This window comes from Paroedura picta, chromosome 6 (genome assembly GCF_049243985.1).
Source record: "Paroedura picta isolate Pp20150507F chromosome 6, Ppicta_v3.0, whole genome shotgun sequence".
In the NCBI taxonomy this organism is placed as follows: Eukaryota; Metazoa; Chordata; class Lepidosauria; order Squamata; family Gekkonidae; genus Paroedura; species Paroedura picta.
The window spans coordinates 60,325,239-60,352,079 of NC_135374.1; the positions used below are offsets into that span (position 1 = coordinate 60,325,239).

A 26,841-nucleotide genomic window follows, 5' to 3' on the forward strand; every position below is an offset into this window, starting at 1 on the left:
GCATTGCATTTGTCTTGTTCGTTGATGTTTTGTTTTGAAAAAAGCCTGAAACTAGGTAAGAACACCTCATTAAATAAAAGTTGGTATTAGGAATGGAAGTCTGGAAACACATGGCAGATGCACTTCACACATGATTTCAGTGGCACGATAAACAGCAAACCTGGAAAATACAGTAACACATTATTTCATTGTACTAGGTATTTTTCTTCTTTTGATGGCTATTAGAACCTGGTTATTAGAAGATGGGAATGTAGAACTACTAGGGAAGATAAAAGTATACTTGTATATTTGTGATTGTTTAAGCCTATACTGATATCAATACCAAAATTTACACATTCTCCACAGTTGATTTGCCAAATGGAAAGCTGGTCTTACCTGGATATTGACAAAAACACCATGGTAAGTTTCATAGAGAACTTTGTTTCCCTTTACTTGCAGTGGAAACTCAAAGGGAATTTCTGTTTTACCACTGGGCAGTTTTCCAGGTTTTACCATTTCTACAGTACTGTTAATAAGCTGGATAGGCTGTAAAAAATGAAACAACTGCTAACACACTGCAAATACAAGCAATAGATTTTTCTAGAAATACAAAAAAACTTATGGATACGTTAATTATTTAATTTATGAAATTAAGGAATTTAAGATTTTTGCATGTCAAGTATGAAGGAATAAAATCAAAACATTAATCATTTATTAATCAAATTAGGTCACAAATATCTGAATAACCATGCAAGTCATTTTTTAAAAGTTTTCAGTGAAACTGAAATTGAGAAAACACTAGGACACTGCAGCTAATGTGCATAGCTACCATGCTGACACTTGCTTAGTGCCAAGCTTATTCAGCTTTAGGAACAATCCATAACATTTTTTCCTGTGAGGTATTGTTGATTTTAATCTTGTTTTTATGAGTGTTGTAACAGGTAGTTCTAATATTCTTAGGTTCTCATGGGTAACTGCACCTCACTTCTTATACACAAAAATAAAGTTATAATATGAAACCAAGCTTCTTCTTGCTTTTTTAACATGATACCATCACCTACCACTGCAAGGGCTTTGAAAGTTCTGACTTGCATTTCTTTCTTCATGATAACCCAAGTTGGCGATCCAACTCAAAGTCTATATAGTCCAAGCAGGCAACCCAAACCACAACATGACAAATCATTTAGAGCTTGGAGTATTACCTTTTTGAATACCGAGAAGATTAAATTAATGATACAATATGAGGCACTGTGGGAGAAATGCTACTATCGATGTTGTGTCAGTCAAGAGAATAGGCAACTATATTTCTTTTGCATTTCTGCCTATTATGTTTGACTCTGGTGCTCTTCGGGAAGAAAACAAAACAGCAATTCCATGAAGCCATTTGATACAGCTGATGTAATAAAATATGTCATCTCATACACTAATTTCAGGTTGGATGGTGATAAAAGGGTATGGATTCAGATTTATTAATAGGGTCAAATACCAACAAAGTACATCTGATTATTTGATTATCAACATTAACATACTTCAGATAAAAATGGAAATGATGACAGAATATAAAAATACAGCAACAATGAAATTACCCATTTTGTTTAAATAAAGCTTTTAATAAAAGAGTATGTTATATATATCTTTAAACAGCCCCGTGGCGCAAAGCGCCACGGACTGAATAAAGCAGTAAAGGCACTGTGGGAGGAGTTAGGGCGGGCCCTGTCTGGAATAAAAACTCGGAGGGGCCAATCAGGAGCCGCGAAGCGGCTCCTGATTGGCCCCTCCAAGTGTCCATCCCGCCCCAAGCAGCCAATGGGGAGCCTCGAGAAGCGCGGCTCCCCATTGCCTGCTTCAGCCGAGCCACGCAGACAGCCACGGGTGTCTAAGACGCCGCAAGGCCGCTCCGCCAGCTGGGAGGAGGCTTGGGAGAGCCTCGGGGCGGCGGGTGGCCCTGCGGGTGGGCCGGGTCTGTCGTCTGGCCGCTGGGCAGGGAGCCCCCGGCAGCCGCACGACAGACCCGGCAAGAATCGAAGATGGCCGCCGAGGGCTTGCCGATGATGCCCCGCCGCCCGACCTCGACGACGCCTCCGCTACTCCCAGGGAGTCCCCGCCAGCGGCGCGCAGGGCGGCTGGTGGGGGCTCCCTGCCCGGCGGTCTGACCTCGGCTTGCCAAGACCCCGCCGGAATCGAAGATCGCTGCCAAAGGCCCGCCGAGGAGCCGAGGATGCCTCGCCGCCGCCGCCCGCCCTCTCTAAGGTCAGCTTCCTTGCGCTGCCCTGTCCCTCCCTATCCCCCACATTCTAGCGCCCATTGTATTTTGCTTACAATGGGCTCTTTTACTAGTATATATATATATAATTAGTATATAGTATACAATTAATATTGCCTTGTTTCTAGTATTTAAAAAATAGAACAAATAATTTTCATAAGTAAGAGGGGAAGCTGAGGTCCATAGATTTACTCAGATTTTTAAAATATACAGATTTGAGGCTGTTCAGACTAGTTGGATCCAGTAATTCATCAATGATAATGGTACACAGTTGCAGATCTTTCCTGCATTCCCTTCCAACACTGGGAAAACAGGAATGTCTGTTCTGAGGCTGCAATATTGAGGGAGAAAGATATGAAGTTGACCTTTCTATTCTATCAGCACAGGTGATTTCTGGAAAATTTTTGGAAGGAAAAAAGGCTTCAATATTATATCTACCAATATGAAATCAGAAAGTTCTATACAATCCTTTTAAAGTGCTGCCTTTTAAACTACCGTTACAGCAGAAACCAGCTAGTCCTTCCCACATCATCATATAAATAGGTTAATAAATAAATAGGTTAATAAATTTAAATCATCATATAAATAGGTTAATGAAAGCTTGCTGTAACCAGTATTTTCTTCAGTAATTTTACCTTTACAGAATTGTAGAAGGCTTCAAACACACCAACGCTTTTAGCACTGAGTTGTAAGTTTACAGATCCTTCCATCGTTAAAGAGATTCCCTGGTGCTGGACTGAATCTTTACTCGTTATGACCACCACTCCACTGAGAATTTCCTAAATTGAGATTGGAGACGCAGAGTGAAGAAAGAAAAAAGTATCATTTTTTCTTTAGATTTCACAGGTAATCAAAGGCTGTTACTATAATGTAAAACCATTAATTGTTAGGACCACAGGTCCCCTCCCTGCGTACACAAGGAAGTTATTTGTCCATAAACCTCACTTTATTTATTTATTTATTATATTTATATACCGCCCTCCCCGGGGCTCAGGGCGGTTTACATAATAACATAAGAACTATACATGGAACGCTCTATAAAACATTTCAATAACCGTGCAATAATAACTGATAACTGTAAACTTATAACAGTATAGTAGTTCTCTTTCACTGTGCTACATTGTCAAATAACTAGCACATTCATTATGTAGATGCACATCATTATGTAGATGCACATCATTCTCAATGTTCTTCTGCATATCCTCGGATTCTCCTGGATGAATGATGCCATACATGAAAAACTGATGGCACTGGTCGGTGCCTTTGTTATAGCAGTTCACTGCTAAGAAAGGAAAGAGCATTCAGTATCTTTATTTCCCTCCAGTTATCATCTAACCATTTGCGAAAGCTATTTTAAGAATAAACCTCTACACCACCAGGGATTAACATACCACTATATGCCACATACTCCCCTACATCCCTCTGAGATCTCTCATATTAGTATCTCTTGAATTTTTCTCTGTACCATCAAGACTTCAGGAGCACTGACAGCAGTGCATTCGATTACCATTTCATAGCAGCGATTTTTTTCTTTCTGTACAAACTCATCAAAGGCTGAGCTTTGTTCTGAAATATTGATAGACCTGATATTTGAATTGGCTTTTAGAGGCAAGAACTCAATCGAATACATTTTTGGCACTCTGCTTTTTAATTATATCAATTCAGAAGTAGTCATAATGGAACATGGTAATAATAATGTTTCTTCTTGTAAATCCACCAAAACTATAGAAGCAGCCCTACAAGTAATTAAAAGGCTAATTTTAGAGACACTTATTTTTAGGACCATGGCAGAGGCTTTTAAGATTGTAAATTGTGTTGCATATACACAGAGATCCATCATAATACTAGAAAGAGCAGCCTACAAAAGTCAATTTGCAGTAGATTTACATGAAGCAGCCCTACTCAACAGGGACATTGGTTTCTTATCTCACTACATAGGCTAACCTCATTCAGCTATTGTACCTGCATTCTTTACAATCCCCTCTTCATTTTTGTCATTAGGGACAATAGACTGCAACATTATGTTATGAAGTATGTACGCAATGTAACTTAGAATTTAACACTCTGGTCATAGGACAGGGGACTGAACTCAGCACAGCTTATCACTTGTGGGGATGCTTCCATGCTTAGGTGGAGACTGATGGTGCTAGCAACAGGTCATTTTAATTACTTCTTTTCACAACTACGAAAGCATCTGCCATTAATCACTAACCTTAATGACTATTCCCCCTATGTTTTTTTGAACGGCAACCGAACCCAAACGACTTATTATTCTAGCACGGAATTCTGCTGCATATTTATGGAATATCTACATGATGCTGTTTACTAATCCTGCTCATTTACTGTCCTTATATCTAAACAGTGATTATTCCTATTTCACTGTCTGAGGAAGCGGGCATGCACATGAAAGGTCACACCTAGAATAAAACTTTGTTGCTCCTAAAGGTGCCTTTGGACTCAAATTTTGTTCTACTACTTCAGACCAACACCAACGCACCTGAACCTACTGCACACCCCTTACGCCGTTAAAAATAACAGTAAGGTAAAGGTATCCCCAGTGCAAGCACCGAGTCATGTCTGACCCTTGGGGTGACGCCCTCTAGCGTTTTCTTGGCAGACTCAATACGGGGTGGTTTGCCAGTGCCTTCCCCAGTCATTACCGTTTACCCCCCAGCAAGCTGGGTACTCATTTTACCGACCTCGGAAGGATGGAAGGCTGAGTCAACCTTGAGCCGGCTGCTGGGATTGAACTCCCAGCCTTATGGGCAAAGCTGTCAGACGGCTGCCTTACCACTCTGCGCCACAAGAGGCTCTTTCAAAAAAGAAGAAAAATAAGTAAAAATAAGTAAGTAAAATATATAAGTAAGAAAAAAGTATAAGTAAGAAAAAAGTAAGAAAAATAAGTAAAAATAAATAACAGTACATGTAAGAAATAGCCTCGCACACCGGTATGCTCAGTTTCTACATGCACACCCGCCCCGCGCCAGGATCATGCCATCCTCCACGCAATCAGAGAGGGGCTAAACTCACCCACACGGAAGCTCATGGCACACCTTTCGCCAGCCAGGGGGTGTTCCTGGACTCTTCCTTTTTTCTACTGCTGCAGGCAGACTGACACGGCTCCTCGTCTTGATCCTCCCTCTCCCGCGTCACCACCCCCTCCCACGCCATAGGAAGCTGCCCCCGCACACACGCGAGCCGAGGGAAGCCGAAAGAGCGCCCGACTAAGCGGCTTCTCTCCAGCCCCGCGGAGTTCGGGGGGACTCGCCCTCAAGCAGCATCCCCCGCTGCCGCTTACCCCGCAATGATACACCTTGTTGGCCCGCTTAATCTTGACATCCAGCGCAGTCGCCATAGCGACCCCGTCCCTCGCGCGTCACGCGCCCTTCTCAGCGGCGCCGGCGCTCGTTCACGTGACTCCTCCAAACTTCTTTCCAGACGGGAGAACGCGAAGGGAAGTCGAACCTTTCATTTCCGCTTTTGACCTCCCGCCTCCACTTTCTGCTCCTCTTCCGCCCCCCCGCCCTTCCCGGAAGCGGATCGTATCCGGGTCAGTGACGTTCTCCTCGAGGCGCCGTTTGTTTTTAAAGTGGAGGGGTCGTACATCTTTCCCCCTGGCACTTGTTATGCTCCGCCCTGAGCTTTTCCGAGTTCTTTTGTTAGTCCACGCCTGGCAACTACGCTGCACACGATGCCGGGAACCCTTCGTGGCCAGTGAAATGGAGACAAGACAAGAAAAATTAAGCTGGGTTTCCTCTCCCTTCCCAAAAAACTTCCTCCGAATAGATTTAAGGGAAATCACTACGGTCGGTGCAGTTGTAGGGAGATGAAGGCCATGCAGATGCGGCTTAAACGAGCGTTATCATTCATCGCATGCTGGGAAATGTTCAGTGCTTTACTTGTCTTGTTTTAAATATTGTAGAAAGAGGGCTTGCGATCTTGGTGGTAACGATGAGACACAGTTTACTTGGAATCCCGGTGATTGTAATGAGGAAACCTGAATACTTCCACTTCAGACAACGGTCTCGGGTGGTTTTTAGCATACGAATAGAAGTTAATCTGATTGTCCAACAACAAATTTTGAGTCCAGTAACACCTTTAAAATGAGCCTCTTGTGGCGCAGAGTGGTAAGGCAGCCACCTGAAAGATTTGCCCATGAGGTTGGGAGTTCAATCCCAGCAGCCAGCTCAAGGTTGACTCAGCCTTCCATCCTTCCGAGGTCGGTAAAATGAGTACCCAGCTTGCTGCTGGGGGGTAAACGGTAATGACTGGGGAAGGCACTGGCAAACCACCCCGTATTGAGTCTGCCATGAAAACGCTGGAGGGCGTCACCCCAAGGGTCAGACATGACCCGGTGCTTGCACAGGGGATACCTTTACCTTAACACCTTTAAAACCAACAAAGTTTTACTCAAGGTGTTTCTGAACAAGTGTGAGCGCACACAAAAGCTCATACCTGAGAGAAGATACTTTAGAAAAACTACCCTTGTAGAAATTGTGGGATTGTTTCCTATTCCATAGTAGGTAAGAATACTAATTGTCACTGTTTTGTATAGGAGGTGCCATTGTGGGCAAGCAGAGACAGCATATAGAGTGCATGCTTCATGGAATCCAGTAGCACTAATACAGAGAAGCCCATCAGATTCTAGAGAGACTAATTACTGTTCCTTCATATTGTAACAGCTACAAATGAAAAGTAAATGTGCCCATCCAAGGGCAGATTCCCTTCCTGTTGTTTTTGGAAATGATGTTATCATACCCACCCCTAACACCCGAGTGAGAGTTCTGTTGACTTATCAGAGCAGAATCCAAACAATGCATCTGGTATCTGACCAACCTAATACCATCCTAATGTTTAGCATTTGTGTGTGTGCAAATCAATGATAAGATACTGTAAAAGTATGGGAATGCAAAGCATTAAAACTTCTTCTCCAGCCCTGGGAGGGTGGAGATCACAATTTCAGCCATCTCTGCTGTTCTGTTATGATCTCCCTATTTTGTGCAAAATAAACTTTTTGCTTCATCAAGATGTTTTCTCGCTTGACTTATTTTGCATTATTGGAACTTTTGCTATTTTGGGTTTTATACATTTGCATGAAGTTTTTAGGCCTAACAGCTTGAATAAAATTTTGTTGATCTTAAAGGTGCTACAGGACTCAGAATGTGTTCAGCTGCTTCAGACCAACATGGCTACCCACTTGAATTGATTTTACAAGAGCATGTGATCCAGGGTAGTAGTCACCACTTGGCCCCAGATGAATAAAGTTATCTTAATACAACAGGTGTACTTAGAACTGACAGCCTGTGTATTATCTTTCTTACTTAAGAGTTTCCCATTTTCCAGGTCTTCGGTGTTAAAGGTAATCAATGGAGGTTGATAGGTACTTTTTTTTAAAGTGAAGAAGTTTCTCAATAACTTACAAAGAAATCAAAACAAGACTTGAAGGGAGTGGGTAAAAGTTGGAGCTAGATGATTTTAAACATCTTCATGAATGTATATGATTTTTACATTGAAATTAAGTAAAAGCACTACCATACTGTAGACCACCTTAGTCTATAGGCAGCATCACAAAAATCAAACATCCACTGTATTGTGGAGCTGCAATGATGCAAAAACATAGTTGAAATATATGGACCCTCATGATTTTTGCAGTAGATTATCCCAAACTCACCATTAAATCATCAATAATGTCAGTAGTCACAGTGCGCAACACAAAAATGGATCCATGCCTTCCTGACAACATCATGGAGCAAAACCAGTTCCAAATCACAGCTACTGATGGATTCTCAAGGTTTTTGCATCAGATCATCCCAAACTCACAATCAAATCACAAATCATGTCCATGGCCACAGGTTGCAGCACAAAAATCCCAAATCCACATTTCTGTGGTTACACCATGAAGCAAAAACATGATTCCGAAGCTCAAACCCTCATGGATCCTCTTGATTTATGTGCTAGATCAACTAAACTCACCACCAAATCACATATGTCCATGGTCACAGTTTGCACCACAAAAATCATGATCAACACTCTGTGGAGATACCATGCTGAAAAAAAAACATGATTCCAAAACATGGATCCTCAGGGTTTTTTCATTGGGCCATCCTAACATCATCATCAAATCATATATAATGCCTATGGCCACAGCTTGCACCTCAAAAATCATTGTTACGCACCTTTGTGGTGACACCATACTGTAAATACCTGATTTCAAAGCATGGATCCTGAAAAGTCTCAGGGTTTTTGCAGTTGGTCACCCAACATTACCATCGGATTACATATCATATCCATGGCCACAGCTTTGTGGCCATACCATGGAACAAAAAGATTTTGAATGGATCCTCATTCAAAATGGATTCTGATGGTTCCTCATTTGCACCAGGTCCCCCCATACTTTCCATCAGACCACGCCTTTGTGGTGACACCATAGAACAAAAACTTGGTTCTCAAGCACAGATCCTAATGGATCCTCAGGATTTGGGCATTGGATCATCACAAATTAACCACTCACATATTTCTGTAGCTACAGATTTTGCCACAAGAATCATAGATCCACAATTTCATGGCACCACCACATCACAAAAACAGTTCTAAAGCATTGATCTTCATGGATCCTCTTTGCATTATGACACCTCAAACTCACTATCAATCAGATCACACAGATTGCACTATAAAAATTATGGATCTTCTGCTTTGTTATGTTTACATGATGGAAATCCATGGTTTCAAATCGTGGATCCTAAGGGTTTTTGTGTTGATGCAGCCCAGAATCACCGTGAATCACTTATTTCCATACCATCAGAGGACAGCACAGAAATTATGAATCCATTCCGTGGCATCACCACATCGCAATAACAATTCTGAAGCATGGATCATGTAAAATTTATCCAATTGCATAGAACATTAATGCCTCCCCCCACTTAAAAACATGGATTCACCGCTCTGTGGTGTCATCACTGTGCAAAAGAGCATTTACAAACCATGGATCATGGATCCTGAGGATATTTGCATTTGGTCACCTTGTATTTACTGTCCAATCACATACTGTCTTAACCACTGAGACCACCCATAATCAGTGTCAAGTAACAATGTCTATAGCAACAGACTGCATGGCAAACATGGATCAAACACTTGGCAGAACTGTGACATTGGAAAAGCATTTTTCCAAAGCATAGATGATTTTGAAACCTTGGGATTTTTTTTCATTGGGTCCCCCCAAAGTCATCATCAGAGCACATATCATGTCACATATGGCCACAGACTGTACTACAAATATCCCACATCTGTTGCAAACATAAACCAAAACAGGTTCCGGATAATTTTTTTTTCCAATAGCCTATTTTCAAATTTGCTTTCTTCCTCAGTGGTTTTTATAGCCATAGAGCAGTTAAGAAACCCCCATGAAACACTGAGCCTGACTGTTTATATAATGAAACCACTGAGGAAGAAAGCAACTTTGAAAACGGGCTATTGAAAAAAAAATTTTTTATCTGGAACCCATTTTGGCTTGCATATTACAGATATGAAAATAATACCCATTGAATATTATTTATTGAAGTTATTAATTTCTTTCAATAAATTGGAACAATTACAAACAAAAATAGATTACATCTTTTTGATAGCCAACTGGTCAAATTTTTCTAGCTTGGATAATTCCATTTGACCAGACTTCTTTTGTACTAAGGAACAGATAACCAGCTGAAGCAGCAACTACAGGAAACCTCCTGGCCCCAGCTGATTATGTCATCAGCCAGTGCCAAAGAACAGATGCTCAGCTGATGTCATCAGCCAATTGAAATCTCTCATTCTCCTATTGCCTGCTCTCAAAGCTAATTCACAACATACAAAGTTTGTTTTAGAGTATATGAGTTATCCTTTGTCAACAAATATGCTTTATTTGTTTATTTAATCTCACTGATAGAGTTGATCACCAAAGTCATCTAGTCCAACCATCTGGCTACACAGAAACCACAACTATAATGCTTTGAGAGTTCCATGCTCACAAATTAATGTCCAGGCTCATATAGACCCAGCTTGGATAAGTACTGTGGTGTGCCCAGAGTTTTGAGCATGGAATTGCCAGAACATATCTGTTGATACGGTATGTGGATTTTGTAATGTGTGAACTGACCTTTTACCTCACAGAATGATCCCTGCAGACTCTTTCCTGGCTCCATAGCATGGGTGAAAGAAATAGCATTCATGAAAGAAAATGAGTAGGGCAGGTTTGAGGTTGCAGCCAAAGAGCTGCACAACTGTAAACCGGAACGACATGAGAGAAGTACCCTACAAGAACACACACACATGAAATAATTACATATCTCCTAGTTTTTCAAGTACTTTGTAAATATGTTTTCACCTAATCTTATGCAACAATCCAATTCTCGCAACTTAAAAAAAAACAGTTTCCTGGTAGTCACTGTATTTGTTTGAATACAGTAATATCCCCAGTTGTCCATGATGTGTAGGAAGATCCCCTACATTGTACTGGAAAAATTAAAGGCTAGCTACAGTTCAAAAACTAAGCACCGGGCATTATTACAAAGGTGACAAAGCTGACTTTAGTGATCACAAAAAGAAAAACATCACAATGAATTTGCCTTGGTACATATGATCTTAATAAAACTGAGATGATACAACATGTCTTTCTATGCACTACAGTCCTGACTCAAGGCAGGTTCAAGCACACCTAGGAAATGTGGAATTCAAGAACATGAACCTATATCTATCTGGCAACCTTACCTCCTCTCTGCAATGTTTTCTTGACCTGAACTAGGCCGGGGGCATTATGTGGCTGGTTGGGTGGCTGTGGAGGCATTATACCATTTTGATACCCCACTTTCAAACCTCAAAGAATATTTCCAACCCAGGGGTAGCCAACCTCCAGATGTGGCCTGTAGATCTGGAATTACTGTTCATCTCCAGACTATAAAGATCTCTAGACAGAAATGGCTGCTTTGGAGAGTGGACAGGGCTGTGGCCCCCCAAAACAATAAATATTGAGGCCTCCTATGCAGGTTGTTGTGGAGATGAAACACTTGAGGCTTACTGCACAAGATTCTTGTGCAGATGAAACTAGAGGCAAAAGAACCCCTGCAAAAACATTCCAGGAAGAAATAGCTGCTTTGGAGGGTAGACTCTGAGGCACTGTACCCTTTTGAAGTTCCACTTCCAAACCTTGCTTTCACTGGGCTTAGCTAGCACAGTCTGTTGCTTGGCTGGTGATGTCTGCTTTTCTGAAGCCTGAGGCCTACTGCTGGCAACTGCAGTTCCTGCTGTTGTCTGCAAAGCCAAATCGTTGTCTAATAAAACTGGAAAACCGAGTTCCCCCAAAGTCTCACTTTCTACTTTCCTGTAAACCCTTTGTATGCAAACTCATAAGCTAACTCCACTTGAAATTCTGGGCTATGCATGCCTTTTATTTCATAGGATCTTCATGGTAAATACTTATTTTTATTTATAAGGCCAGGCTTGAACAAAGTCACTTTAGCTCCTATGTCTCTCTAGCCAGTTGCTTGTTCACCACTTACAGTTACAGGGTCTAAATATTCCTTATGTAGATCTTCCTGCACTTTCCAGACTCGTGGGACCCTTGCTGGTATGTTTGTGCCAAAAAACAAAAACTGTGGCAAGAGGCCACAGCCTAGGTGGGATACACCTATACCACTCCACCCCAACCTCAGCTTGCAAACTTCTACCATTGTCTCTACTATCGCTGCTTATCTCTAGACTATAAAGATCAGCTCTGCAGGCAAAAAATGCTACTTTGGAGGATGGAATCTGAGGCATTGTACACTGTTAAGGTTCCACTTCCAAATCTCAAGAATTATTTATAACCCAGGGTTAGCCAACCTCCAGATGGGGCCTGGAGACCTCCTGGAATTACAGATCATATCTAGAATATAAAGATCAGCTCACCAGACAGAAATGGCTTTTTTGGAGCGTGCACAGGGCTGTGGCACAAAAATTTTTTTTGAGGCCTCCTACACAGGTTGTTGTGGAGATGAAACAGGAGGCAACCCCCCCCCCCTGCAAAAACATTCCTTTTTATTTTATTTATAATTTTATTTATATCCAATGCCTTTCTTGACAGAGTCATCTCGAGGCGGCTTACAGAATAAAATATAACAGTACAATCCCATTAAAACCTCCTCCAATACTAAAACCCCAATTAATCACATTTTCATCTTTACAACAACCTTTTGCAGTAGACCTCAAATGTTCAGAGAGTGGTGGAGAAGAGACACACATGGCTTGGCTGCCTCTGCCCTCCAGCAGTGAGGCCGGCCACAGCAGTATTTTAAGTGACAAGAGGCTTTTCTGAGGCCTCCCTGTCAGCCAACTGTTAGGCCAGTGGTTCTCAACCTTGGGGTCGTCTGGCCCCTTCCCTGGGGTCACCAGCTTGTGCACCGCCACCGTGGCAGCATGCAGTCAGCAGCATGTGTAGGCGGGTCGTAGCGGTGGCAGCCAATGGTGGCCGGCAGCAGTGAGCAGAGGTGGCCTCTCCTATCCGCAGCCCCTCACAGGTTCATCCCCAGCCGTAATGGAGGCAGCTCAGCAGAAGCCACCCTTCCCCTGCTCTGCCTTGGTCCAGCACGGAAGCCTCCAGCACCGCCACTTACTGCCTCTTCATTGCCCTGGACGTTGCCCTCAATGTAACGGCCTTTCCCCTCCTTCCTTCTAGGCAAGCTGCACAAGCACAACTCCGCTAGGTCAACCGAGAGTCTTAGAGTGCCCAGAGAGCACAGTTGTTTGGAATTTGGCTGGTCATTCCTCAAAAACTGCTAGTACCGTTGTGCAATGCAGTACAGGAAAAATGAGATAAATGAAAAGGGCTATTTTGACATAAGGTTACCTGGGAAATGTAGTGTTGTTTCTGTGAATGCCTAAGTGGTAGAAGATGCATGGTATTTTTTAAGAAATACACTTCCTAGAATGCTTTGCGAATAGGTCACCGGGGGAAATGATTGAGGAAGGGTTTTTAACTGACTACTGACGTAACATTTACAGTGCAATCCTTTTGATTTTTACTTCAGAGTGAGCCTTGGTGAATATACTGAAGTAACTGAAAAGTGACATAAAAGTGGTTTTGAACCATAATATCATATTTCTGTTAATAAATTTAATGGAGTGCCCATGCATTCTTGTATTGTGAGAAAGGGAGAAAAGTATTTCTTTCTCTACCTTCTCTACCCCATGCATAATTTTGTAAGCCTCCATCATGTCCCTCTCAATAGTGACTTCTCCAAGATAAAGAGCCCTAATCTTTTTAACCTTTCTTCACAGGGAAGGTTTTCCATACCCTTAATAATTTTAGTTGCTCTTTTCTACACCTTTCTCAATGCTGCAATCTTTTTTCAGATATGGTGATCAGGACTGTACACAATATTCCAAATGAGGCCATACCACAGATTTATATATACAGGGGCAGTATGATTTATTTTCAATCCCCTTCCTAATAATCCCCATCATATCACCCGCCTTTTAAAATTGTGGTCGTACACCGAGTCAACATTTTCAGTGAGTTATATAGGGTGACTCCAAAATCTCTCTACTAGTCAGTTACTGCCAGTTCAGACTCCATCAATGTAGAATTAGGAGTTTTGGCTCCAGTGCATATTACTTTGCAGTTGCCTACATTGAACCTCACTGGCATATTGGCACCCACTCACCCAGCTTCAACAAATTCCTCTGGAGCACCTTTGTCCTCCCTAGTTCCCAGTGCTCTGAACAACTTAGCATCATCTGCAGGCCACCATTTCACTGCTTACCCCCAACTCCAAATCATTACTGAGCATGTTAAAAAGCACCAGACTTCGTACTGGACCCTGTTCAAGCTACACTTTAAATATAGTTACCCACCATGACAAATATTTTTTTTAACAATGCAGATTAAAGTTGAATATGGCAGACAAGGATAATTTTTTAAATGCAGGAATGTGGTAGCCAGTCCTCCAGAACTGGAGACATTTCACCTTTTGTCGGCTTTCCCCTTGGATTTAGTTTAAAAACTGCTTTGATTTTACCTTGATTTTAAGTGCTAAAAGCATTCCAGTGCCTAACAAACCCTTCCTCCCTACACCGTCATCTCATCCATGTACCAAGACTCCTAATTTTGCCTATCTAGCTGGCTGTGTGTGGAACAGGAAGCACTTCTGAGAAGCAACCTTTGAGGTCCTGGCCTTGAGCCTCCTACCTAGCAGCCTAAATTTTTCCTCCAAGATCATGACTACATTTCCATGCATCATTGGTGCCAACATGTACTATGAGCCCTGCCTCCTCCCCAGCACTGTCTACCAACCTATCTAGGCAACAACTATGTCCACTACATTCATACCAGGCAGGCAAGTCACTAACAAGTCAATATGTGGGTTTGCAACCCATCTATCTACCTGTTTACCAGCTGCAGAAGAGTCCCTTCTGAGGGAACATTCCCGCTTTCTTCAGCGCAATGGTCTCTTTCCTCTTGACCATCATGCTCCCTGACAGTGGAAGGGCTGCCTGTGGGCCACATCTAACAATAGTCTTATCTGTGTGCCTAACAGATTCTCTCAGCTTCTCTGGGTCAGCTACCTGAAAGGGAAGTCACCTTTAAATGAATCAAGCCTAACTGTACCCCGGCATACCCTGTTAAGAAATAATGTTTTCTGGCAATGGAAACATGAGTAGCAGAAAGCCTTGAACAACCTCAAACAGGCCATCACAACTGCTTCTGTACTGATAATTTGATCCAACAGAACAGCTTGAAATATAGAAATACACATTCAGAGGAGCATGCCTGGTTCAGCAGAAACAAACTATTGCCTGCAGTGCCAGACCACAGACCACTGAGCAAAACAATGCACAGACTGAAAAGGAACTTCTGGCAATTCCTTTGGTATGACTAAATTCCACCAGTATGTGTTTGCCACACAAATGTTAGTCCAGTTGGACCATAAACCCTTACAGGCAATTTCCCCTGTGCCTATTAGAAAATCCCCCATGTACCCAGGATGCTCCTACAACTTCAAAAATATGACATTTACACAAATTACATGATACTGGCAGACACACTTTCCAAAGCTACTACAGTCCCTCTGCACGGGATCCTATCCATTAAGAGAAAGTAATTTACAGTCTAGTGGACACAGAGCTTCTCGTTGATTTGTTAGAACAGCTGCAGGACCACACAAGGCCAGACCATGAATTACAAGCCCTCAGAGCTCTGCACATCTATGGATGGCCAATCAGAAGGGAGTAGTTAGAACAGATCTCACATCTTACTGGCCAGAGACCAAAATCAGCATTGAAGATGGGTTGCTTATGGTAGGTTCTAAAATAATTACTTCTAAAGAACCATGGATTCACATGCTTATCCTGCTTTACTTCCCCCATCAAGGCATGCAGAAGTTAAAATCACAGGTTCGTCAAATAATGTTCTGCTCCAGCATGAATTTCACATAGACTAGGGGCAGAGTATGCCAGAAAAACTTGTTTAGCTACTACAGAGAGCATACGATCTCACATGGGACCCCAAACTTGCTTTGGTTCAAACGGGCAGCTGATATTTTTGAGCTCAATGACCAATCCTATCTTATGCTTCTTATTATTCAAAATATCATAAAGAGATGCTTTATTTATTTATAATTAGACTTGTAGGACTGCCTCTCTTGGCTCAGCCATGTCAGGGCAGTGTACATCATGTTAAAATAACAAACTGTTCAAAATGTTATTGCTAGATAGGACAGAAGGTATGGGTCTAGCCAAGAAGAAAGCATTTCACGGTATTTCTAAATAATTTATTTATGACTATGTACCTCTTGCTAGAATGGTGATTAAACAATTTGTTTCCAAGAAAGTTAAATCCATTACACAGTTCAGTCCTGGTTATACACAGTCCAATGGTCAGGTTTATTTATTACATTTTTATACTCCTCCCCTCCCCCTTTTGGGTCAAGGCGGTTCACAGCATAGTTCAATGTACATGCTCCAGTATACTATGAGATACAATACACTTCTCTAAAAATTAAACTCAGTAAATTGCATCGATATTATTGAACATTTCAACCAGGCTTTCTCAACCAGGATTCCATGAAACTCTGGGGTTTCTTATATATTATTTATTTATTACTTATGTGGATTTTTATACCACCCATTCTTTGCGGCTCTTGATAGCACTGGAAGGGTTTCCAGAATGACTTTATAATTTTTTTAAAAAACTGTTAAACATTAATTGTGTGATCTAACCATATATACTCATGTTGACCTGCTCCCCCCAATGGCCGATGGTGTTTCTGGGGGGAATGGGAAAGGGTGTGAGTCCCATGTGGGCGTGTACATAACTATGCTTCCCAACTAGGGTTTTGCACAGTGGCGTCCTAATCAGCCATTCCAGACTGATGCAGCCAGTGCCGCGCCGTGGGGGGTGGGGAGAGGGGACAACCCAGCACACACATGCAGGCGCAGAGCTCTGCACCGGTATCTATGCGCCAACTGACAAACCGGCGCCTGCGCCTCCCCTTCCCCCATGGCACGGCACTGGCTGCATCGGCCTGAAGTGGCCAATTTGGATGCTGCTGTGCACAACCCTATTCCCAACCATATTCTGCACGATTACATCATTTGTGTGTGTGTGTGTGGTTTCTTGAAAGCCTGAAGAATGTTTCAGGGGTTTATCACTAGTAAAATGGAGAGAAAGGCTGATTTAAACAGTTAACCATTTAACATATAACTAATACTTAACAGATTGGCTGAAGATTGCGTTGCGATGTATCCAGTGTGCGTATCTGATGAGGGGGCAGTAGTTATCAGCTCACTGGCCCCCAACCCAATAGTGGAAGAGCTCCGTTTTACAGGCCCTGCGGAACTGTGCTAACTCCAGTAAGTCCCAGATCTCCTCTGAGAGCTCATTCCACCAAGTGGGGGCCAGGACCAAGAATGACCTGGCCCTGGTTGAGGCTAGACGTTCTTTCTCAGGGCCAGGGATCACCAGCTAGTTGGAATTGGCTGAGCATAGTGCTCTCTGGGAGGCACAGGCAGAGAGGCAGTCCTTCTCTGGGCCCAGAGAGGTATGCTGGGCCCTGACTGTGTATGGCCTTGAAGGTGATTACCAAGACCTTAAACCTGATCCAGGATTCAACTGGTAACCAGTATAGCAGTTTGAGCACAGGCCAAATATGGGCCCTCCAAGGTGTTCCCGTGAGGACCTTGGCCACTGGGTACTATACGAGTTGAAGTTTCCAGGGCAGGAATAAGGATAGGCCTGTGTAGAGCAAGTTGTAGAAGCCCAGTCTAGAGATGTCCATTGCATGGGTCACTGTGGCTAGGTGTTCTGGGTCCAAATAGGGTGCTAGTAGCTTGGCAAAGGTGGAAAAATGCCAGCCGCGCTATTGTTGTGAACTTGCGCCTCCATAGAAAGGGAGGCATCAAGGATCATGCCCAGATTCCTGGCAGAGTGTGCTACTGACAGTTGCACTCCACCCAGGCAGGGCAATTGCACTTCCTTGCTGGGACCCTTCCTACCCAGCCACGTGACCTCTATCTTTGAAGGGTTGTATTTCATAGAATCATAGAACAATAGAGTTGGAAGGGATCTCATGGGTCATCTAGTCTAATCCCCTGCACTATGCAGGACACTCACATCCCATCTACTGTAACCTGCCACCCCTTTGCCTTCACAGAATCAGCCTCTCCGTCAGATGGCTATTTAGCCTCTGTTTAAAAATTTCCAAAGATGGAGAAACCACCACCTCCCAAGGAAGCCTGGCCCACTGAGAAACCACTCTTAACTGTCAGTAACTTCTTCCGGCTATTTAGATGGAATTTCTTTTGAATTAATTTCATCCCATTCATTCTGGTCTGTCCCTCCGCGGCAAGAGAGAACAATTCTGTTCCATCCTCTATATGGCAGCCTTTTAAATACTTGAAGATGGTTATCAGATCTCCTCTCAGACGTCTCCTCTCTAGGCTAAACAGACCAAGCTCCCCCAACCTTTCTTCATACGCGTTGGTCTCTAATCCCTCACCATCTTTGTTGCCCTCCTCTGGACATGTTCTAGTTTGTCAACATCCCTCTTCAATTGGGGTGACCAAAACTGAACACAGTACTCCAAGTGAGGCCAAACCAGAGCAGCGTATTTCAGACAACTGTGCTTGAGCCATCCCGTCACTGCATCCAGACATCTGGCTAAGAACTCTGGATGTAAATCTGGGGCGGGGGGGACATCCATCAGGAGGAATAGCTAGGTGTCATTTGCATAATGATCATATCCAAGACCAGGGGTAGTCAACCTGTGGTCCTCCAGATGTTCATGGACTACAATTACCATGAGCGTTTGCTGGCAGGAGCTCATGGGAATTGTAGTCCATGAACATCTGGAGGACCACAGGTTGACTACCCCTGAACTAGGCAAGAGGGTGTATAAAGATGTTAAATAAAATTGGCGAGAGAAATGCCCCTGTGGCACTCAATATGAGAGTTGGCAGATTTGTCTCTCTCCAATGACCCCAGAGCAAGGAGATCAGCCATTGAAGGGCTGTCCCCTGTATCCTGGTTTCAGTGAGGCGGCAAGTTATAAGTTCATAGTCGACTATGTCAAATGCTGCTGAAACACATTTAAGTCATCAGATATATGTTTAAAAAACTTTATTATATGTTTCAGAACTCAATTTAGCACTAGGTAATTAAAGAAATGCTGTATTTCAGGTCTTGAATTTGCTGCTGCACAGTTTTGAATGGGAAGATTTTTATGAAGCATTCTGCCAGCCACAGTCAAACGCAATTACCAATTGATGCCCATTAAATAATCTTCAGGATCGATAAAAGAAATATTATAAGTGGGATATGCTTCTACCCTATGAAAGGATAAGTGTCTGAATAAAGACATAAGCACCATGGGTACAAACATCAGTCATTGGAACAATGGTTGAACCATGTTCTTATATAGTGGAAATGCCAAACAGAAATGTAGATTCCTGGTACAGGGGGCATCTGAGAAGACCTCCACCTGTGAATAACTTGTTGCTGCACCTGATAGGGCAATCCCAGGGCAGAACTCTGATGTTCCAGACCAGCAGTTGAAAGCGGTTCACACTAAAACTTTTTGGCAATCCAGCAGAAGTGATATGGATTAAAAATAGGCAGGTGGTCAAGTTACCAACTAAATTCACAAACTCACGCACCACCTAGTTTGTGAATTTAAACTAGGTGGTGCGTGAGTCAAGTGCTACAACCTGCTGAGTCCATATCTTTGTAATGTTGAATTGTGCTGAGTATTTATTGTATACATTACAGCAGAACAATCTGTTCCCCCCACTGATATTTAGTTGTGTTAATTTAATCTCATGGGAGTCTCTGCACCTGTTTTTTTTTCTTTAGACTACATGTACTCCTTGTCCTGAAATCAGTTGCTCCCATTCCTTCTAGCTAACAAATGGATTATTTTAGCATACCCATTTCTGCTGTGTGAATCTAAGCACAGGAACAGGAATGACTAACTTATTCCTGAGTTTCAGACAAAAGGGAGCACCCCAGTTGGGACAGTGAAAATACTGTGTGAATTGGATTTGGAAAATCCAGACCTTCCCCCCCCCCCATGTTTGCCAGCCCAGTTTTGCTGCAGTCTTTCCAAAAAAACTGCAGCAAAGCAGATTTAAGAAAGAGCATAGAAATGTGAGTATTGTGCACTGAAGTACTGTTATGCTGTGAGAAAATGGGAAAGCACTGAAAATGGCCAAAGATCTATTTAAATACTATTTGCACAGTGAAAATATTACAATTGGAAGTGGAAGAAAAAATGCAGATCAAGTTTATGCAAAGTTTTTAAATATAATTGGCTATGGGACAGAGGTAGAATAATATGAACAGTTTAAAAGTTCTTATACCAGTGATGTAGATATTCAATGTGAGAGAAGCCCCAATTGTCAAATTAATATATTTAATTATGTTCTTAGCATTTACTTATCTATGAATAAACAATTTCAGAGGATTGCAGCAGATTTTAATTTGGTGTGAAAATTCACTAGTAGAAGAAATCAATTTGGACAATGAAAATCCACGTAAGCCTACAGATAGCCAGGTGGGAATAAGAAACAGAAACTGAAAATTCCAATTTCCATCTTGCAGACAGGATATCCTAAATGACAAGAATATCTATTGAGAACAATAGTTGAAAGCCTATTGGATATAAATGGGATCCAGGAATGCCAATTGACTTGTATTGGCTCCACTGAAATGGCAATTGACTTGTATTGGCTCCACGATCCGTAGCCATGGGTGACCCTCCACAGGAGGTGACTGGATGGGGGGCGAGGGTCCTGCCTGGGGGACAGGGCTGTTGCCGCTGCCACATCTACGTTGTTCACTTTCCCACTCCGGGGCTGGGCTTGGGCGCGTCTTGCTCCCTTGGCACGCTGCTTCTCTCCTTTCTCCCTTCTTTTAACCATGGGGGGGGGGGTCCATGGTGGCCCTGCAGCAGAGCACGCGGGGCTTGCTGGACGGAGTCAGGCAGGATGGGGCGACTTTGGACCCGTGGGGGGAGGGGGTCACTTTCCTGCCAGCTCTGAAAGGGCTGAGCGAAGTGTTACGGTGCATTCCTTGGCAGGCTCTGGCACGACCCTCCAGGCAGGCTAGGCAGCTGCAGAAGCAGCCAGTAGGGCTCTGGAAACCTGTGTGTGCAGGTGGCATGCGCACGCACATTCATGCACACAATTGAGGCGGCGTAGAGGCAGACATTGCAATGGCTCTGCCACCCCTGCCCATCTCCACTGCCCGCTGCCACCACCACACGCCTCCACATGCTGCTGTCGCTATGGCGACAAACAACCTGGTGACCCCGGGGAAAGGGCCAGGTGACTCCAAATGGGGTCCCAACCCCAAGGTTGAGAAACACTGCTATAGGGTTTTCAAGGCAAATTCAGATGTGGCCTGCCATTACGTGCCTCAGCATAACAACCATGGTATTTCTTGGTAGTCTTCCATACAATTACTGAACAGGGCACACAAACGTTTATATCTTACATAACACATTGTTGGTCTTAAGCCACTGAACTCAAACTTTGTTCCACTGCTTCAGACCAACGGTTACCCAGGGCTGACCCTCACTAGCTTCTGAAAGGCAAAAATATTTGTTTAGCTTGGGCTATCCAGGTCATTATAGCAAATGCAAAGACAGTGCAGAACCTGTCATGAGGATTGGAATGATAGTTGCCAGAGTGAAATGACATTCCCTGGTACCAGATAAACTGATCTTGAATTGGAATGACAGCTTCCAGAGAGGAATGGCAATCACTGGGACCATATACACTGCCTTAGGACTGAAAAACAAAATAAATAAACAGAGTGCAATGACCACCCCTGGGATCAGATGCACTGCTCTAGGATTGGAATAAAAGCCCACAGATTGAGTGTAGCAAAATTGTTCTAGGGCTGGAATGACAGCTGCCAGAGTGGAATGACGGTTCTACAGATGTAGTATAGTCCTTTGCCAGAACACTTATATTCCTTCCAAGGAAAGTCATTCTACCCTGGGATAAGTCCTTACATTCTCAGGGCAATGATTCCATTGCCAGGGACCATCATTCTCCTCTGGCAACAGTTCCAGTTCCAGAACATTCATATTACTCCCAGGGACTGTCATTTCAATTCCTGATCTGGTCCCAAGGAATATCATTTGGTGGGCTGCCATTCTAGTTCCAGAACAATTATACTACTTAGAAGGTTCATCATTTTGCTGTGGAGGCTGCCATTCCAGGGCCCAGCACTATCCTTCTACTCAGGCCACCCAGAACATTGATGCCATAACAGGGACCATCTAAGAAAATAATAATAAATAATAAAATAATTCCATTCAGAGGGATATCATTTTAACCCCAGAACATTCATGCCATTCCAAAGGACCCTCATTCCTGTCTGGCAGCTGTTATTCTTGCCCCAGAACTGCCACTCTTAGGGACTGTCCTGCAACTCTGGGGGCTGTTTCCAATCCCTGATTAGATTATCTTGTGCCAGGAACTGTCTTTCTACTCTTGGGGCTGCCCTTCAATTCCAGAATATTCACCCCCTGTTTCAGAAACCATTCCTCCACAGTGGGGGCTGTCATTCCATGCCCAGAGCAGATTTCTCAGAACCATTCCGCATTCCTATTACCACTTTTCTGTCTTGTAATGTACTTCAATAGAGCCTATTTGGCATTCTTGAATCCCCTTCTATGCAACAGGCCTTCAGGCATACCCTCTTTTCCCAATGGGCATTCTTCTCATTCCTTTTAATACAACCCCTTGCAGATTGTGGCGTGCGGAGCACTGTTGCTCTGTGGCAGACCCACATATCAAGGGTATGCTACACCCCTCTTCCCTATAGTTTCTACAACCTACGGAAAGCACACTCTTCCCTGAGACGGCTCGGATCATCCTCTGCTCAACGAGGTTCCAAAAGGAAAATCGACGAAGGACGACAGTATTCGATCTTTACGAAGCGGCGATTCAGTAAAGCTTCAGCCAGTGGATCTCCCTGCAACCTTGCGGTTTTCTCTGAGGATGAAAAGCGGCTCTTGAAAGGAAACCACAAGAGCTAAGTCAAGAGAGAATCCTCTCCGAGAGCCGTCACTAATGACAGCAATAGCGGTGCGTGGCTGCGAATTTATAATATCACACAGCACCGGGGAAGGGAACGAAGCAGCAGTCACCAAGGCAACGAAGCCCCGCCTTCGGCCTTTCCTCTCACCGCCTTTTCCTTTTCCCTCCCCGGCAGCGCGGATTCCCGCCCGGCTTAGGCGGGGCTCACTCGGCTTGATTGACAGTTGCCATAGTAACAGGTTCTTCCAGTCGCCATTTTGTCAGTTGGGCTTTAAAAAAAATTCCCTTCCCGCCCGATTTATAACTTTGCACAGATTATTTCCCCCTTGGGTTTTAGGGGAGGGGGGTTTCCCACTTTAGCCGGTGGTCGCGGAAGTGAAGCAGGTGTGCACTCAGACTAGCGCTATCCGGAGCGGAGCTGCAGAGAAGCCGGCTCGGAAGCATCAGAGACGGCGGCGCTGGGGAGGGGGAGGAGAGCGGGAAGGGAAGGGAAGGGAAGGGGAGGGGGGCTGGCTGGCTGGCTGGCAAGCAGGGAGGGGGCGCGAGTGAGCGAGCGAGGAGTTCCCGGGGGCTCGGCTAGGCGTTGCGCTCCCCTCTCGCCTGCGCCGTTCTTGCTCTCCGTGCTCTGCCTGGCCTGGGCTCCGGGAGCCGCCGCCGCCGAAAGAAGAGCCTGCGTTGTGCCCGGGCCCCGCTGCCGATCGCTGCGCAGGTTTGGAACGCGCGCCATTTTGTGAGCGATAGAAAATCTGCCCGGCCAGGAAACGCCGCGGATCCGCCCGCTGGGCCAGGCTGCCCTCCTCCCGCAAGAGGGAGGTGCGCCGTGGGCTCCGCTCCGGGGCCAAGGCCCTGTCCTGCTTCTCTCTGCGCGGGGCCCGAGTGTGGCGGGCTAAGCCAGGGAAGCCGGCTGAGGAGACTGCGGAGGGGCAGACGTTGCTGGGCTGGGCCGCTGGCCGAGGCGGGGAATGAGCTGAACCCACCCGCTTTCCCGCTAGCGCTGCTGCCGCCGCCTCCCAATAAAGGAGACCTCTCTCAGGACGACTGCGGTCCCCGGACTGGAACCAGAGGAGGCCACCGCCCCAGACACGGGTAGGTGGAAGAGGCCTCTGGCAGCCGGGCCCCCGGCTCAGCGGCACAGGGAGAGGGGCCGCTGCCATCTTGAAGAGGCAGCTTGGGCCGCCCCGGTGGAGAGGCGAAAGAGAAGGCGGCCGACTTGGAGGAGGGAAGAAGGCACCGGTCCGTGTTTTGGCCGTTACTTCGGGTTGGGCCTGGGGAGGTGAGAGGTGGTTCCCGTCTGACATGAAGCCCGGAAGGGGATGTTTGAGGCCTGGGAGACCTTACCCATCTGGCCGAGGATCTGTCCTTGATAGCTTGGCGTTTCTCATGCCTTCTGGGCCGGTAGCAGAATGGAAGAAGTTCTGTTCTTCCCTCCCCGTCCAGGTGGGAAAGAAAGTCACTAGTTCTTAAGCACCTGTTGTAGGGGTGGTCTAGGTGCTCTTCTGCATGCACGTAGATGACTGCTATGGATAGTTGAAAAGTCGAATATCGTAACTCTTGTCAAGTTTCTGTCAATGTAGGGTGCTTGTAACGTTTAAATGCAACACTTTCTGTCTCTCAGGATAGCCAGTTGGCAATTAATATATTATGTTGCTAAAGCTGTTAGAAGCAAATAATTATTTCGAGACTTTGTTCTTTCAGAACCTGTGAAGGTTCTGAAAGAACTAAGCAGAGTCCACTGGAATACTGTTAATTCAATCTATTAAGAGTTATCTAATACGTTTATGATGATCTTTTAGCCAGGTCCCTAAATTTTTACAAAGTTGTGTTGATTTCAAAGGAATTTACATCTTAGTGAGTTTGCTGAACATTCAAATTGAATTTCGATTTAGATCTTGCAAGAGTTTTTTCTGGTCAGTACTCTGGTTATCTCCATCACTTCTATAATGAAAAAAATCTTTCAAAAAAGTTAATCAAGAGGTCCAATTAAACAAAAAAAACAACCAACATATTCAACATATGTATTGCAGGTGTTATCTTTGCTGTCATTGTGCATAATAAGAATATTTCTGTGATACTACTATCCAAGGTTGTCACATTAGAAGCTGGACTCCTGAAGTATTTGAGTCCCAAATGTTACAATTATAGGCTCTTTATTAGAGAAAGTGGGTTAAGTGTCAAAATGATGCTGTGTAGTTCTCTAGAATTCTTTGAGGACTAGTTAGGTAGTTAAGGATTGGGGTGGAAGAGTGAGAGAACTGAGGTACCATGCCAAGAAGACCTGCATCTCAGTTTTAAACACTTGTACCAGTGCATTTGCTTGTAGTATTGACCTGATACCATGTAATGCATTAATCTGGCATCACAATAACTGAACCCCATTTTTTTCAGGAAGAGATTTGAGACTGGGTGTACTGTGTGGTTCTCTAAAACTCTTTGAGGACTGTTTAAGTAGTTAATGATTGGGATGGGAAAGTTGAAAGACCTGATGTGCCTTTCCAGGAAAACCTGCATCTCAGTCCTAAACACTAATACCAGTGCATTTTCTTGTAGTATTGACCTGATGCTATGAATATATTAATCTGGTATAACAATCATGACAATAGGTATACTGTCTACCTTGGGTATTCAGAAAGAGATCTGATATGTGTTGTTTATAGATGAGGGGGGTTATATATTTGAGGAACTATTCTGAAATCTGTTAGTATAAAGGTGTTGTTTTTTAAAATCTATATGGAGACAGTTCTGTTGTATAAAACACTGCAGTGTAGTGGTTTGAATTTTAAGCAACAATCTGACTACTTGGTTATGTGTGCTGTCATTCACAGCATTTAGTACTGTTACTTTAAGTGCTGTACCTTCAGTTTGGAGAATGTTTTACTTTGCACAGTCTTAAATACAGTATAAAGTACCAAACTCATAGGATTATCAATACATAATTTAACAAGTGTGCAGAATTTCAGATAACTTTGTTATTTTAAGTTAAAGTAGTTCTTTTTTAAAAGCATGTGAGGGGAGAAAATGCTTTAGTACTAGACATTTAAATCAGTGGACTAGTATATAGTATATAGAACCTTGGTTGTTTTGTTCATCTTTTTACCAGTACTTCTGGAAAATAGTTTAAGTATTGTTACCAGAATCATAAAACTGATAAATGTAAGGTTGGACCCAAATGAAACATATCAAAAGTTACTGAATCAAAATTAGGGCATGTTTAGAAGAGAAATTGTGGATTGTAGATGATTTAGAGTGTTGAGTGACTTGGCATTACTTGATTTTTTACATATATTTTTATTCTCTAAAGAAGGTGTGATCTACATATAAGTGTCTAGACTTTTAGAAAATTGAAATGCATTCATAGCCTATCCTTTGCATAGAATAAGGCAATGAAATGAAACAAGTAGATATTTCTGTGCATTTCACACTTCTAAAAATACTTTTAGGAAGTGAATGTGAACCGACTTTTGATAGATTTATTCTTAAAGCTTAAAATTTTAAGTAAATACAGACTTACAAAAATTGACATGACTTGAGCTTTTGTATTATAAGATGAAATTGTGAGCTAACAGTTCAATAGTATGCATGCTTACTCTGAAGATGACTTACTGACTACATTGAGACTTACTCCCAATGGAATGTGCACATGTTTGGAATCCTTGTTTGAATGTCTTTAGAAAAAAATTAAGGTTATTTTTCTTACATGTCATACTGGCAAGATCTGTAATATCTCTTAAGTAGATACTTCTGTTTAACTTATTTTCAAAGAAATGTTGTCTGACTGGTATAGTCTGGCTATGATTTTTAAAATGGATCTCTTCTTAATAGATAAACATATGCATCTGTGTATAGATAATTATAGGATCGGAATTCCAGAAAATAGCTGAAGCTTTTCTTAATTTTGACACAATAATGAATGTGGCAATGGAAGAACTTTATTAATCAATACATATGATAGTTTTGCACACACATTTTTTATTTTTGTGTGTGTGACTGTGATGCTTTTATTGTACATGAAGTTTAACTATGTGAAAGTATTGATGCTGTATGTTAAC

General features: G+C 43.3%; 2 protein-coding genes across 8 annotated transcripts in view; one reads left to right on the top strand and one right to left on the bottom strand.

Annotated features, from left to right (window-relative positions):
• VPS26C (VPS26 endosomal protein sorting factor C) overlaps window positions 1–22,783 on the bottom strand; it is a 29,507-nt gene extending 6,724 nt beyond the window's left edge. Inside the window, exons 1-3 of one of the 3 annotated variants that reach the window (XM_077342693.1) lie at window positions 22,595–22,783; window positions 2,878–3,021; window positions 376–525 (exon numbers count right to left, since the gene is read on the bottom strand). In XM_077342693.1, the coding sequence (XP_077198808.1) occupies window positions 376–525; window positions 2,878–3,021; window positions 22,595–22,630 (330 nt within the window). In that variant the 5' untranslated portion in view covers window positions 22,631–22,783. Of the gene's footprint in view, window positions 1–375; window positions 526–2,877; window positions 3,022–5,272; window positions 5,499–5,540; window positions 5,720–22,594 lie in introns of those variants that run through there. The other 2 variants (XM_077342692.1, XM_077342694.1) reach the window with 2 other exon arrangements.
• A 518-nt stretch (window positions 22,784–23,301) lies between these two features.
• The window catches only part of DYRK1A (dual specificity tyrosine phosphorylation regulated kinase 1A), a 190,237-nt gene continuing 186,697 nt past the window's right edge, over window positions 23,302–26,841 (top strand). For 2 of the 5 annotated variants that reach the window (XM_077342680.1, XM_077342684.1), the window contains exon 1: window positions 23,302–23,881. The gene's annotated coding sequence lies outside the window, so the exon portion shown is untranslated. The other 3 variants (XM_077342681.1, XM_077342682.1, XM_077342683.1) reach the window with 3 other exon arrangements.